At 42.3% G+C, this 12,661-nt stretch overlaps 1 protein-coding gene across 5 annotated transcripts in view; it reads left to right on the forward strand.

Annotated features, from left to right (window-relative positions):
• Positions 1 to 11,954, forward strand: part of tead3b (TEA domain family member 3 b) — a 78,586-nt gene extending 66,632 nt beyond the window's left edge. For 3 of the 5 annotated variants that reach the window (XM_063215181.1, XM_063215183.1, XM_063215182.1), the window contains 8 exons: positions 345 to 473; positions 1,694 to 1,740; positions 1,972 to 2,033; positions 2,388 to 2,563; positions 4,189 to 4,362; positions 5,440 to 5,583; positions 6,614 to 6,766; positions 7,039 to 11,954. In XM_063215181.1, the coding sequence (XP_063071251.1) occupies positions 345 to 473; positions 1,694 to 1,740; positions 1,972 to 2,033; positions 2,388 to 2,563; positions 4,189 to 4,362; positions 5,440 to 5,583; positions 6,614 to 6,766; positions 7,039 to 7,152 (999 nt within the window). In that variant the 3' untranslated portion in view covers positions 7,153 to 11,954. The remainder of the gene's footprint in view (positions 1 to 344; positions 474 to 1,693; positions 1,741 to 1,971; positions 2,034 to 2,387; positions 2,564 to 4,188; positions 4,363 to 5,439; positions 5,584 to 6,613; positions 6,767 to 7,038) is intronic. The other 2 variants (XM_063215184.1, XM_063215185.1) reach the window with 1 other exon arrangement.
• The last annotated feature ends 707 nt before the right edge of the window (positions 11,955 to 12,661 follow it).

Genomic DNA, 12,661 nt, shown 5'->3' on the forward strand with positions numbered 1-12,661 from the left:
AGTTTGAATCTGGTGGTGAAGTGATTTGGCTGGAACAGATATGTGGCAGGACTTTTAATGTAGAGTATGATCCCAGGATGTCCGCTTCTGCTTTTGGCTTTTGGGTTTTTTTTCTGATTTCTCAGCTTGGGGGATATCTTAAATTTTAAGTTTTAAAAGATGTATAATATGAATAAATGTCATATTTAATGTATTTCATACGTATTTCATACATGTAAACATGGTCATGTAAACATCTTCTGTATTCATTATCATAATTGAGTGTTTCTATATGTTCTGTGTTAAAGTATTTTTAAGGCGTTGCTGTGTTATTTCACTGTGCCTCTTCTCTGCCATGTCGACAGGATCAGGCTTCCAAAGACAAGGCCCTGCAGAACATGGCGGCATTATCCTCAGCCCAGATTGTGTCTCCAAACCTGATCAAGAGCCAGCTGCCTCCGCTACCCCAGGGCCCCTACCCGACACAGGCCAGGGTGAGCTAACAGCCCCAGGCTCGACTGATTGCATTTCTGCCTCACCCATGCAAGGGGGAAGCCCCCTATGGCGCCTCAAGGGAGCAGTGTGGCGGGACGGTACCATGCTCAGGATACCTTAGTCATGGAGGGTACTGGTTAATTACTTCCCCCACCAACCTGGCGGGTCGGGAGTCAAACCAGCAACCTTTGGGCTACAAGTCTGACACCTTAACTGCTTACAGTTTGTGGAGTATGGCATGCTCTTATCCAGATAGTTTGTTGGCTTCTTGGGTTTGGGTGCTCTTTAGTCCAAGGTATAGTACTTCCAGGATCAAAAAATGAGAATAAATTCTCTGATTAAGGCACTCCAAATTGAAATGTCTTTATTAATATGACAGGTCCTACATGGACATATATGTAGGACCTGTCATATTAATAAAGACATTTTAATTTGGAGTGCCTTAGTCAGAGAATTTATTCTCATTTTTTGAACCTTAACTGCTTACCCATGACTGCCCCACTGGAATATTTCTAAGGCCAATCATGACACGAGAGACAGAGTAGGAGTGTAGGGCTGTTAAAAAACAGAAAGCAAGCATATCAACATTCCGATTGTTTACTCTTAAGCTGCTCTGCTGTCTCTTTTGTGGCCAGCTCTTCTATTAATTACTATGCCGGTGGGTTTACACGGTTAGGCAGATAATGCTGGTAAGATTATCTAAAATGTGATAATGGTGTTGCACTGTATCTCGACAAGTGATTGTAATGCTGCGTGTACACCAAGCACGACATACGCGACCCAGGTAGCTGAGTTCGTTGAAGAAGTTTCGCCATGAATTTGCTATATTCGCTCTAGACTTGACATTGACATGTTTGATTTAGCTAATCACATAACGCCTCTGGCTTGACAGCCTGGGACATTCAGAGATGTGAACATTCCAATTGTTTTTTGACGAACCGCGTCATAGCCCATTACCATAATATTAGCTTGAGTTTAATCGTTGAAATTCGCTCTGGTCACTCAGTTCGCTCCTGGCGATTTTGCTCTGGTCGCCCAGTTCGCTCACCCTCCATAGAGAAATAATGATCTCCGGCGCTCAGTTAGTGTAGGTCGCTCTTGGTGTACACAATTGTGAATTGTGAATAGAGTCTAAATCAATTTGATCCCATACTCCACCATTGATCATTCATCTTCTGGAAGTATTCCATGATCTCATGAAGATCTTTTCTTCATTTAGTTCTGGCCAACATCTATCCCTGGACAACCTGGGCCTTCTTCTCAGGAGTAAGTAACGGCTTCAAAACATTCACTGTGTGTGTGTGTGTGTGTGTGTGTGTGTGTGTGTGTGTGTGTGTGTGTGTGTGTGTGTGTGTGTGCGTGTACGTGTGTCGGTGTGTGTTGGTGTGCGTCGGTGTAGGTGTGTATATTTGTGTGTGTGTGTGTCTGTGTGTGTGTCTCTTTATCTCCCGTTTTGTGATGTCACTTTCTTATTTTCTTTTTCCCGATCTGTTACAGCATCAAGCCATTTGCTTCTCCCTACACAAGTATCGCAGCCCCTGTACCCTCAGCCATCCCATGTAAGTAACCTCCACAGCCAAATGCATAAGCTCAGATCCTGAATAGTCCCTGGGCCAGTAATCCAAACTATGTAGCGTACCGGTACCACGTGGGTGGGTAAATTAATTGTGTAATTTTCATATACTACAGCATATATCCCCAGTTTATATTACATGTGTACGCTCAGATCTATGTGTTCATTTATACACATTATATGCTGTATATGCAACACCCAAAATCTGTCCTTAATTTTTTTTAACAAGCTTTTAACAAAATACACAAATTTTACCCCAAAACTGGCGAAATGTGTGAAATGTGAATGTGATGATGATCCTGTAAACTAAACTGCTTTGTGTGCGTGTCTGGTGGGTAAGATTCTGTCCTGAATTCCCCTGTCCCCCCTCCCTATGTAGCGTACGAGCCCCTAGTCCCCCCCGGGCCCCCTGCGGCCACCGCCGTCCCCGTGTGGCAGGACCGCACCATCGCCTCCTCCAAATTGCGCATGCTGGAGTACTCCGCCTTCATGGAGGTGCAGCGGGACCAGGACACTGTGAGTATTAGCGGTGTCACGTGACCTGAGGAAGGTAGACAGGCCGAAACGTTGTCACATTAAAAACTTCTTCATACAACTCGGGAGTGTGCGGCACTTCTCTCCTCCTTCAAGTATTAGTGGTGTCAACAATAATCGATTCGGCAATGCATCGCAATACGGGGCAGGTCAATTCAATAATTGATTTGGTAAATGCCATAATGAATCGATGCATAATATTTTTCAAGTTTCATTTTCTTATGTGAGCATTTCCAGAGCAAATGAACGTTTAACCCCTTAAGGCGCGGCATTATTAATTAGCTGTTACCAGAATGGCAATGACCGAGTCGTAATGTATTACTAAAGGCCCCGTGCACTGTCATAGTAGTGTAGTACTATAGTTGTTAACTTTCAATGTCTTGATACACACATCAGCCAATAAAAGTCAGTTTTTCAGTATCTGAACGGCTTGTTTTGCCTCATGACTGATGAAAAAATTGCCTTCTTCGAATCAGACTGAATCTATTTTAATCTTACCGTTACCTCCTGAATACTAATCGAATTGAATTGTAAGGGCAGTGCCAATGCACACCACTAGTGAGTATTTTTATTAAGACATTTTTTATGTTTTTTTTTCCGACAACATGTGTGAGTGAAGGTGGGTGCAGGGTTAGCTGGTATCACATGTGACACACACACACACACACACACACACACACACACACACACACACACACACACACACACACACACACACACACACACACACACACACACACACACACACACACACACACACACACACACCCTAACCATATGAATGCACTACTGAAAAGGGCATGCAAGGACTTCACAGCGTGCATGTACTGTACAGTATCTGCACAGGTGGCAATATTAATATTTAAAGTTCAGGTGTCACATAAGGACACATAATGTCAGGAAAGTATTTTGGGTTAGCTGTTTATGCAGATTACTGAAATTCCAATTTCGATATAGTCTGAAACCACAAGTTGAATGTGGCATTCTTGCTTATGGATGAACATTGATATACAATAGTGTGACGTAATGAATTGTGTAACAGGACTGAAATATGCATGCAGGTGCATTGTAAGCATGAAACAATGCATTGCTGTGGTTATGGTACTTTTCATGTGTACACAAAGTTACATGTACAGTACGTCTTATCATGAACCTTTTTTCTCACGTACACTGGATTGAATCAAGCAAATCCACTGTTTAGACCTCGTTAACATATCAAGTGGATATTTTTGTAAACATAACTTTTTGCGTTAACACTTTTATTTGCATGTCACATAACAGGTTTCTGAAAATAAAACAAAACGGCCCTATTGTGGCACTAACGGTAGGGCACTCATATCATATATGGTATGCAGCCGAGCCGGGTTCGATTCCCTGCCTGGGTCCTTTGACTCTCTCCCAACTCACTTCCTGTCTCTCCTCCACTGTCCTGTCTGATAATAAAAACAATAAAGGCTTGAAAAGCCCCAACAAAATACTTAACAAAAAAAACCCCAATAATATCTATTTATAGAAATGTCCATACAGGTGTAATCAGGGCCTAAATTATTTTCCGATTGATTTGTATGTTTATTATGCCAATGTCTTTCTCCTTCTCTTCTTTACAGTATAGCAAGCATTTGTTTGTGCACATCGGGCAGACCAACCCGTCCTACAGCGACCCCCTGCTGGAGGCGGTAGACATCAGGCAGATCTACGACAAGTTCCCAGAGAAGAAAGGAGGCCTCAAGGAGCTCTACGACAAAGGCCCTACCAACGCCTTCTTCCTCGTCAAATTCTGGGTGAGGAGGAGAACATGGAACTTTTATTATTTCTGTACCTCAGCCTCCGCCAAGGAGGTTGTGTTTTTGGTCGCGTTGGTTTGTTTGTCTCTCACAGGATAACTCAAAAAGTTCTGAATGGATTTTTGATGAGATTTTCTCAAGTTGTTGGACATTTTGGTGGTGATCCACCATTTTTTCCCAAGTTACTGTATATTATGGGCATAGGATTCCACAGCTTGTAGATGTTATGGCATCAGTGACCCCATGGCCTTGGCCGAGGTTTGCACTCTCTGAGTGCTTCTAGTTTCTTCTTTATCAATTTTTTGTTGTCTTTTCATTGCTATTGTCACTGAATCTCAACATGTTATGAACAAAAAGCTCTTTCTTTTTGGACACTGGTGATTGTTGGGAAATGAATTGTTCCTCCTCTGTTTAACCTGCTGGCCAACAATAGAGGGCGCCATTGTAAATGATGCCCGGATGCCATCATTAAAATCATACAGGGTGCTTCAACAACTTACGAAGTAACACATTTACAGTAATGTACATGAGAACCAAGATGTTCATTACGTCTTATAGTTCCTTCAAATATTCAAGTTTCTTTTGTTTCAGATTATGTACAAGTTTTTATATCTTTTACTGTAGGCTACCTGACATGTTTCGACGGTGAGACTTCCGTCTTCATCAGATGGTTACGTGGTATGACGTGCTTTAAAACAGCTGATGTTGTGGAGCTGTGACCTTCAGGTCAATATTGGTGACCCTCTGATGAAGACAGAAGTCTCACCTTCGAAACATGTCAGCTAAAAGATATCAAAAACGTTTACATGTCTGTGGCGCAGGACGCTAAGCCCCCCACATTTGAGCTTACATTGCCCAAGGGGACCCCGCTTCGAGTCCGGGTCCTATCCCAGCCCTGCCGCACCTCTCTCTCCCAATAATTTCCTGTCTACTCTCACATTGTCCTGTACTAATAAAGGCCAAAAAGCCCACCCAAGAAACGCTTACATGTCTGAAGCAAAAGAAACTTGAAGATTTGATATGTGTGAGAACCTGTTGTCAATGCCATTGGCTATTGCTCATTTCCCCTCCCAGGCGGACTTAAACAGCAGCGGCATGCCAGACGGGCCCGGATCCTTCTACGGCGTGAGCAGCCAGTACAGCAGCCCCGAAAACATGAGCATCACTGTGTCCACCAAAGTCTGCTCCTTTGGCAAACAGGTGGTGGAGAAGGTGGAGGTAAGCACACACCTGTTTCTGTATCAGATTCAGTCCTTTGTGACTGTGAAAGATAGCCAAGTAATCGAAGAAAAAGCATTTGATGAAATCGCCAATACCATGTTATTATTGCAAACAGGTGGTGGAGAGGGCGGAGGTAAACACATACACACACATGTTTCTATATTAAGTTCAGTCCTTTGTGACGTTGGGGGTAGACACATGCAAGTGGTTAGTGTATACATGGGTTCACCGTGTTTACATACATGATGTTGTGGTAGGTATGCAGACATAAACCATGTATGTTTTATGAGGCAGCTGTGACATGGCAATGCAGCAGCTGAAGAGTGCTGTGTAATCACAATCACTTTCACTTCTGTGCTGTGCTCCTTGTGCAAACACGCATTCCTTTTTTTGTAAATAGGTTTATTTTGGGGGTTTTTTTGTGCCTTTATTTGTGACAGGACAGTTAGAGGGGCAACAGGAAATGAGTGGGGAGAGAGACGGGGGAGACTCAGCAAATGATCTCAGGCCGGAATCAAACCCGGTTCGCCGGTGTAGCTGTACAGTGCCCAGCCGATTGAGTCATGGCTGGGCCAAGCATGCATTCCTATGATGGGTGTGCTCTGACTTTCGTTCTTTGGTGTCATGATCAGAGCACATGCCTACCCTGAAGACTGAGAATGACACAATGACACACAATTACACTTTTTTCATGTCTGTGCTCCAACAACATTGTGAACAGTTGTTTTTTATTTCTCAATAATGAACACACTGTATCTATGATATTCTGCACAAATAGAAAGGTACAAGAACACCTCCCCCCATAACACATGAAGGTAACACTTACGTTTTTCTTATATTCCAGACATGTAAAAAAAAAAAAATGTTTTAAATGTTTTAAAAGATGAAAAATATTTACATGTCTGAAGTGAAATAAAAACTTAGTGTTACTAAAGGAGTGAGACATAATGAACGTCATCTATCTAATACATGCAGGTATGCATTTTTTTTAATGGTGTGCTTTCTTCCTGTGTCCTGGCTCTGTCAGACGGAGTATGCTCGTCTGGAAGGGGGGCGGTATGTGTTCCGGATCCACCGCTCCCCCATGTGTGAATACATGATCAACTTCATCCACAAGCTCAAACACCTCCCAGAGAAATACATGATGAACAGCGTTTTAGAAAACTTCACCATCTTACAGGTATTGTAATGTCATTACCTCCCTCCCACTCTCTCTCTCTCTCTCTCTCTCTCTCTCTCTCTCTCTCTCTCTCTCTCTCTCTCTCTCTGTCTCTCTTCAGTCTGTGTGTCTGTTTTGTTTCTTAGGCATTACCGTGTTTTCTCTATTTTTAGAATAATTGTTTTTTTTTTTAACTCATACTAACACCAGACATAATATCATACATATGCAAATGTAACAGAAATATAGCTATATTTTTAACCCTTTTTTGTTGTTGTTGTGTAATTTGCCAGGTGGTGACGAACCGGGAGACCCAGGAGACGTTGCTGTGTATAGCCTTCGTGTTTGAGGTCTCCACGAGTGAACATGGGGCTCAGTATCATGTCTATCGACTGATAAAGGACTGACACCAGACAGAGATGGCGAAGGGGGTGGGCATAACGAACTGAACTAAAATGGCCGTCCCATGTGAGGCGCCCACGTGACAAACTGCCCAATAGCTAATCCCGACCCATACCAAAAAAAGTCCCAAGAGTCGATACACACAACAAGGCTAATGTGTTTGTCAGTCTCCTCAACGATCACTGTGGAAGTCGGAATGTGTGGATGAACTTTTCAAACCATAAGAAAGGATCACTTAAATGTACAGACAGTTTGGTTGATATCTTTTTTTTTACCACAACACATATTTATAGTCTACAAATTGATGGATTTGTTTCTTTATGTACACAACTATTACATTGCTTTCTGAGGGTACTGGAAGTTGAGTTTTTTAGGATGATGGATAAGAAAGTACATCATTTCTCCACAAAGGCAAGACAATTATTTTACTCTCTAATAAGAGTTATTTTGCTTGGAGGCAGAGAGTCTTGCAGAGAGTCAAAGAAAGGTTTACATGCATTGTAGTATTTAAGACATTAGTGATCAACAAAATGGCGACACTCAGTGTTGTTTTTGCATTTGTTATTATTTGTTTGCTTTTTAAGTGCTAAGTGTAACAGGGCTGATGATGCCTCTGTCCAAAGATGAGATTTTTGCTGACGCGCCATTCTGAAGTGCCTTGTTTTGACTACCTCCTGATGTGTGTGGGCAGAGAAAGAGAGAGAGAGACAACTGTGGAGTAAGAAGACACAGTATGGTACTCTCTCTGCCTCATCTGGTCTCGGAACACAATCTACATGAGTGCCTTTACCCAGCTGCCCCCCGCTCACAAGTGTTTTTGACCACCCCACCCCAATACCACCCAGACCCCCCATACCACCCAATTCCCCCCCTCCCCCCAACCTCTGGACTTTTTTTTACACAGAACAAAGTGCCTTGTTGTGCTCCATCCACCACCCCTTGGGCTCACTCACGTCTTCTGCTAGGGACATGCGTCACAAAGATTTTAAGGTGCCAGCCACGTCAGATGGGGAACAGATCTCTATCCGAGCTCCTCTCATTGTCTGCCTAAATCAGATGAAGCTCCATTCTCCAGGGCTTGGTACAGTGCGGTACAGTGCGGTTCGGTACGGTGTGCACATGCTCAGTCCTGCAACGGAGCTGCTCTCAGACCTGTGAAGTTGCAGCACCTTAAACCTGGGGACATACCTCTCCTAAAATATTGATCGGAAAGTTAACTCACTGAACCTTTTTGGCCACAATTTCACATGACATAATGCATGACAGATGGTCTTTTTTATTTACTACCATTGGTTTTCCATAATTGTCTGGTGTTTGTGAGTCATGAAATGCCTGTGTGTTTCAGTTGAAATAATGCATTCGAGCGTGTCTTCTTGACCGGTGTCCAGTGGCCTCTTAGTAATGGACAAGTCCAACCAACTCAGCTCGATGACAGCAACTTTGTGCTGCGTACAACAGAATGCTTAGACTACAGTGCAGTATTTGGCAAAGCAAACATTTTGGAGTTGAAAAATATTTGTTGTTACTCATTTATTTAAATATGTAGGGGTTGTGTGTGAGTCTGTGTGTACGGTACTCTGTGTGTGTGTGTATGTGTGTGTGCGTGTGTGCATGTGTGCGTGTGTGCGTGTGTCTGTGTGTGTGTGAATGTGTGTCTTTACAAGCTATGAAAACCATGAGCATGTGACAGCGGTGCTGCAGGAAACCGGCCAAGCTTTGGAGGAAGTACAACACTCATGCCAACAGCATAAGGAAGTGGAAACTTATAAAACCTTCACCACCCAGCCCTTTAAAATCAGAAACGAATATTCAGCATTCAGCACATATTGCAGTAGTGATGTTTTTTTTTTGTTTAGACCGAGACGTCAGATGGTACAACAACAGCTAATGCCCCAATATATTAATTACTAATTGGTAATTAATGTGCTGCAATGAACAATGCCTCTTAAATGATTCACTAAAACACTTTTACGATAATCCATACAATAGTGGCATTAGCTGCGGTTGCACCACCCTGACACGTGATACTACTAAAACGTTAATAACCCATCCGTATCCATGGTCACCACACATGTCTCCTAAATGGTACTTCTTTCTTTTTTTTCTTATTTGTCTTTTTTTGGGCTCATTCTGGCCTGAGCACACAATTGGCCATGTGACGAGGGTATTTGTGTGTTTTTGCGTGCGTGTGCGTGTGTTGTGTATTGAGTTCTGAAAGACTGTAAGGATGACTGACAACCCCATCTCTCAGGGCATCCATCCTTAGAAATCAGCAGAGGTGTCAAAAGTAAAAGTTAAAAAAGAGTTTTCTTCCAACACAGGTAACTTATCTCTGTAACCTAAACCTGTGTGCTTGGCTTACAATCAGCGGACTCTGCTCTGGTTTTATCAAGTTTGTGATGGGTCCTTGTTAGGGTTTTAGTGTTTTTCAGTAACAACATATCTATCTCATTAGGTACAGTTGAGTAAACGCTTTGTAATATCATATGCTAGTGTTGTACTTACACTATGGATTTACTTTTACTTTGACTTTTGACACCTCTGGAAATAATAGGTGATGTTGTGTAACTAATCATAATTAATTATGTGTTAAGCAGAATACTGACATATCCTCTCCCCTTTGGTTTTGTGAGCTAAGGTGCTGTTTCCGTGTAGCAGGATTTTTTTTTTAGCAGGGTATTTTTTTCTCCTACTTTTTAATATCTGGATTTTAAATATCTGCTACGTGGAAACGGAAGGCCAAAACCAATGTAACCAGGAGAAAAAAATATCCACATATAAAAGTATCCTGCTACGTGGAAACAGCTCCTAAATCAAAATGTCCTGACTTGAACTAGAGGTTTCCCTAATTGAACAAAGCTCTGATCAGTGAGAGTATAGCTGGCATGTTTTCTGAGAGGGAGCAAATCACTGGCAAAAGTAGAAGTAGGAGAATGGTTACTTTGTTTTTTAAGAGTATGGCGTGAGGAGCCGAACCACTGTGAATTTTTACTGAATGTACTTAGTCATGGTAGGCAAGGTGTTGATGGTGTCTGACATCTGACAAGCTGCAGACTAATGTGTGTACGTATGTGTGTGTGGACATTGAATTGGCCTAATTATGCCATATGCACAGTACATTTTGTTTCTTAATGGCCGAAATTATGTTGAGACACTGGCTTTGGGCTTTTCCAACGCAAAAAAAGCCACCGTTTAACAGTATTTATTATGGGGGAGTGAAATACATTGGATTCCTTAAGAATGATATCAAGCAACTGCCAAAGTTATTATGTGGTCTTTCTGCAGTGATAACACCACACACTCAAATATGACAACAACATAGTGACAACAACAAAACCAATAGATGACTCTCTGCACTGTTTTCATAATGTGTCACATGAGAGATAGCCCTTTATATGGTACTGGTCATTTTTCAGGCTCCAGGCCACTGCTGATGGTCAAATGTCATGATGTCACCATCTGTCTGAAAGCCTGATCTCTCCTGATTAATTTGATATAACACACTTGGTTGCACAACCTTGTAGAGAGGCATGGCTGGGACATCTGTAATAGGTGGGGAAGTGATCAAATGTAGTCACTCGCCCTTTAAAGGGTTAATGTGTGGCAGAGTCTTTGGAACAGTGGGGCGGGTGTTAGCATCCACACAGACTTTAATCGTGCCGGGCAGATGCTCACAAAAAGGCGGGTGGCAGGAATGTTTTGTTACAAAAGCAGGTAGCAGAGCAGAGGAGCCGCCTCCCAACGGGTGCACTGTAAAAAAAAAAAAAAAAAGTTCCCAAAAGAACCAAAGTCTGCCTCTGTGGACCCCATAAAAGTTATCTGACCATCATCAAGGTTCTTTGTGGAACCTATATGACAAGTTGGCTCTTGGAAGAACCCCAAGGTTTTCTTGAAGGTTCCTCATAGAATCCAGGAACCCAAAGGTCCTTTGAGGAACCTTCAGTTGCCATGGTAGGGGAACCCATAAGATTATCTGAGGAACCATCAGAATTTTTCCCAGAACGTTTAGGTTCCTCAGAGAACTTAGGTTCCCCCATCATCAGGGCTGGACTGGTATTCTGGCATAGGCCTGCACAGGGCATCTTCCCGGTGGGCCGACAGTCATCAGGGGCTGATGCCTTTTTATTTTTTTATGTGGGTGTTTAAATTTTTCACCCAGAGACCGGCCCACAATTAAGATTGGGAAGCTCATCGTTGCATCTTAAATATGCAGAAGATTGAGCCCATCATAATTGTAAAATGGGGGTGGGGGTGAGAGGCTGGTCTGTGCCAAAAATGCCCAGTCCAGCCATGCACATCATGGTGCGACTGAAGGTTTTTTTGAGGAACCTTCAAATTTGTACAGTGTAGGGTCATTTTCTGACTCTGCCCATCACACCACATTGAGTACAAGAACTCAGAAAAGCTTAAAGTGACCGCTGCCTTGTGTAGGTTTTTTTTTTTTACTGGCTCTTGTTTTTGTATTATTAATATTATTGTTATCATTATTTTAAATATTATATTTTTTGTTTGTTTTGTGCTCCTTGACTTTCAATGGATGCTGTTTACTTCCTTTGAAAATTGTGTGTTCATATTTGAGACATGTTGCTTTCTAAATGGTGTGGGTGTTATTTTGTTTGTTGACTGTTTGTATCCGTTTGTCTTCCACTTTTCAAATTATGGTTCAATGTGGCCTTGGTTACCAACTGTGCATTGTGATCTTGTATATTATGTTAAATGCAAAGTAAGGGGTGTGTATAATATAATCATAATGACACATATAATCTTCCAATAAAAGGGTCATGGTTCGACATGGGCCAGTTTTATTCAGACAATGCATTGACTTGTGAGAATTTATTTTACAGGCTGAAATGTTTGGTCTTGGGCCTTCATACTAATTCTATCCAGAGTTCACAGTTTAAATGTGAGCCAATTATGATGGAAGTTTGGAATGATTTGCTCTGACCCGATAGGCCTACATAGGCATTTTATTTTGTTTATAAACATTGTGTTGTGAGGAGGGGCAAGATACTGCCAACCATGTGAGCCAATTTTTTGACCGACAGCGGTTTCCAACAATCCGAGGTTGAGGGATTGTTTACAAACAGAGAACCCATGTATAATTGGGCAGAAATCTGTACAGGGTTAATGCCAAACTATGAGTGGCCTAATATCCAAAGGGGGAGAATCCGGTATAGGAGGGTGGCGGGTAGTGGAGCCCAGTTGGGCAGATGTCAAATGTATGGCTTCCAATTTGGGCTGTGAATAAAATCATAAGAAATAAGGAAGTGACTTATATGAATATGAATATGTATATGCAGGCTTAGTTGGCTAGCTCTCTGGGTTGAGTGAAACAATGAAGGAAAGGATAGGCCTCAGTTAGTTGAATTAAGTGTAGGCCTGAATTCTTGAAGCGTGCAGAACTACGATTCCCATCATCCTCTGCGGTGCCTGTTCCCCGTCACACATCTTGACAGCACGACTGAAAACGAGGAAGGGACTTTTCTACTCGTGTCTTTTCAGCCATTGATGTGC

The sequence above is a fragment of the Engraulis encrasicolus genome, chromosome 14 (genome assembly GCF_034702125.1).
Source record: "Engraulis encrasicolus isolate BLACKSEA-1 chromosome 14, IST_EnEncr_1.0, whole genome shotgun sequence".
Classification (NCBI taxonomy): domain Eukaryota; kingdom Metazoa; phylum Chordata; class Actinopteri; order Clupeiformes; family Engraulidae; genus Engraulis; species Engraulis encrasicolus.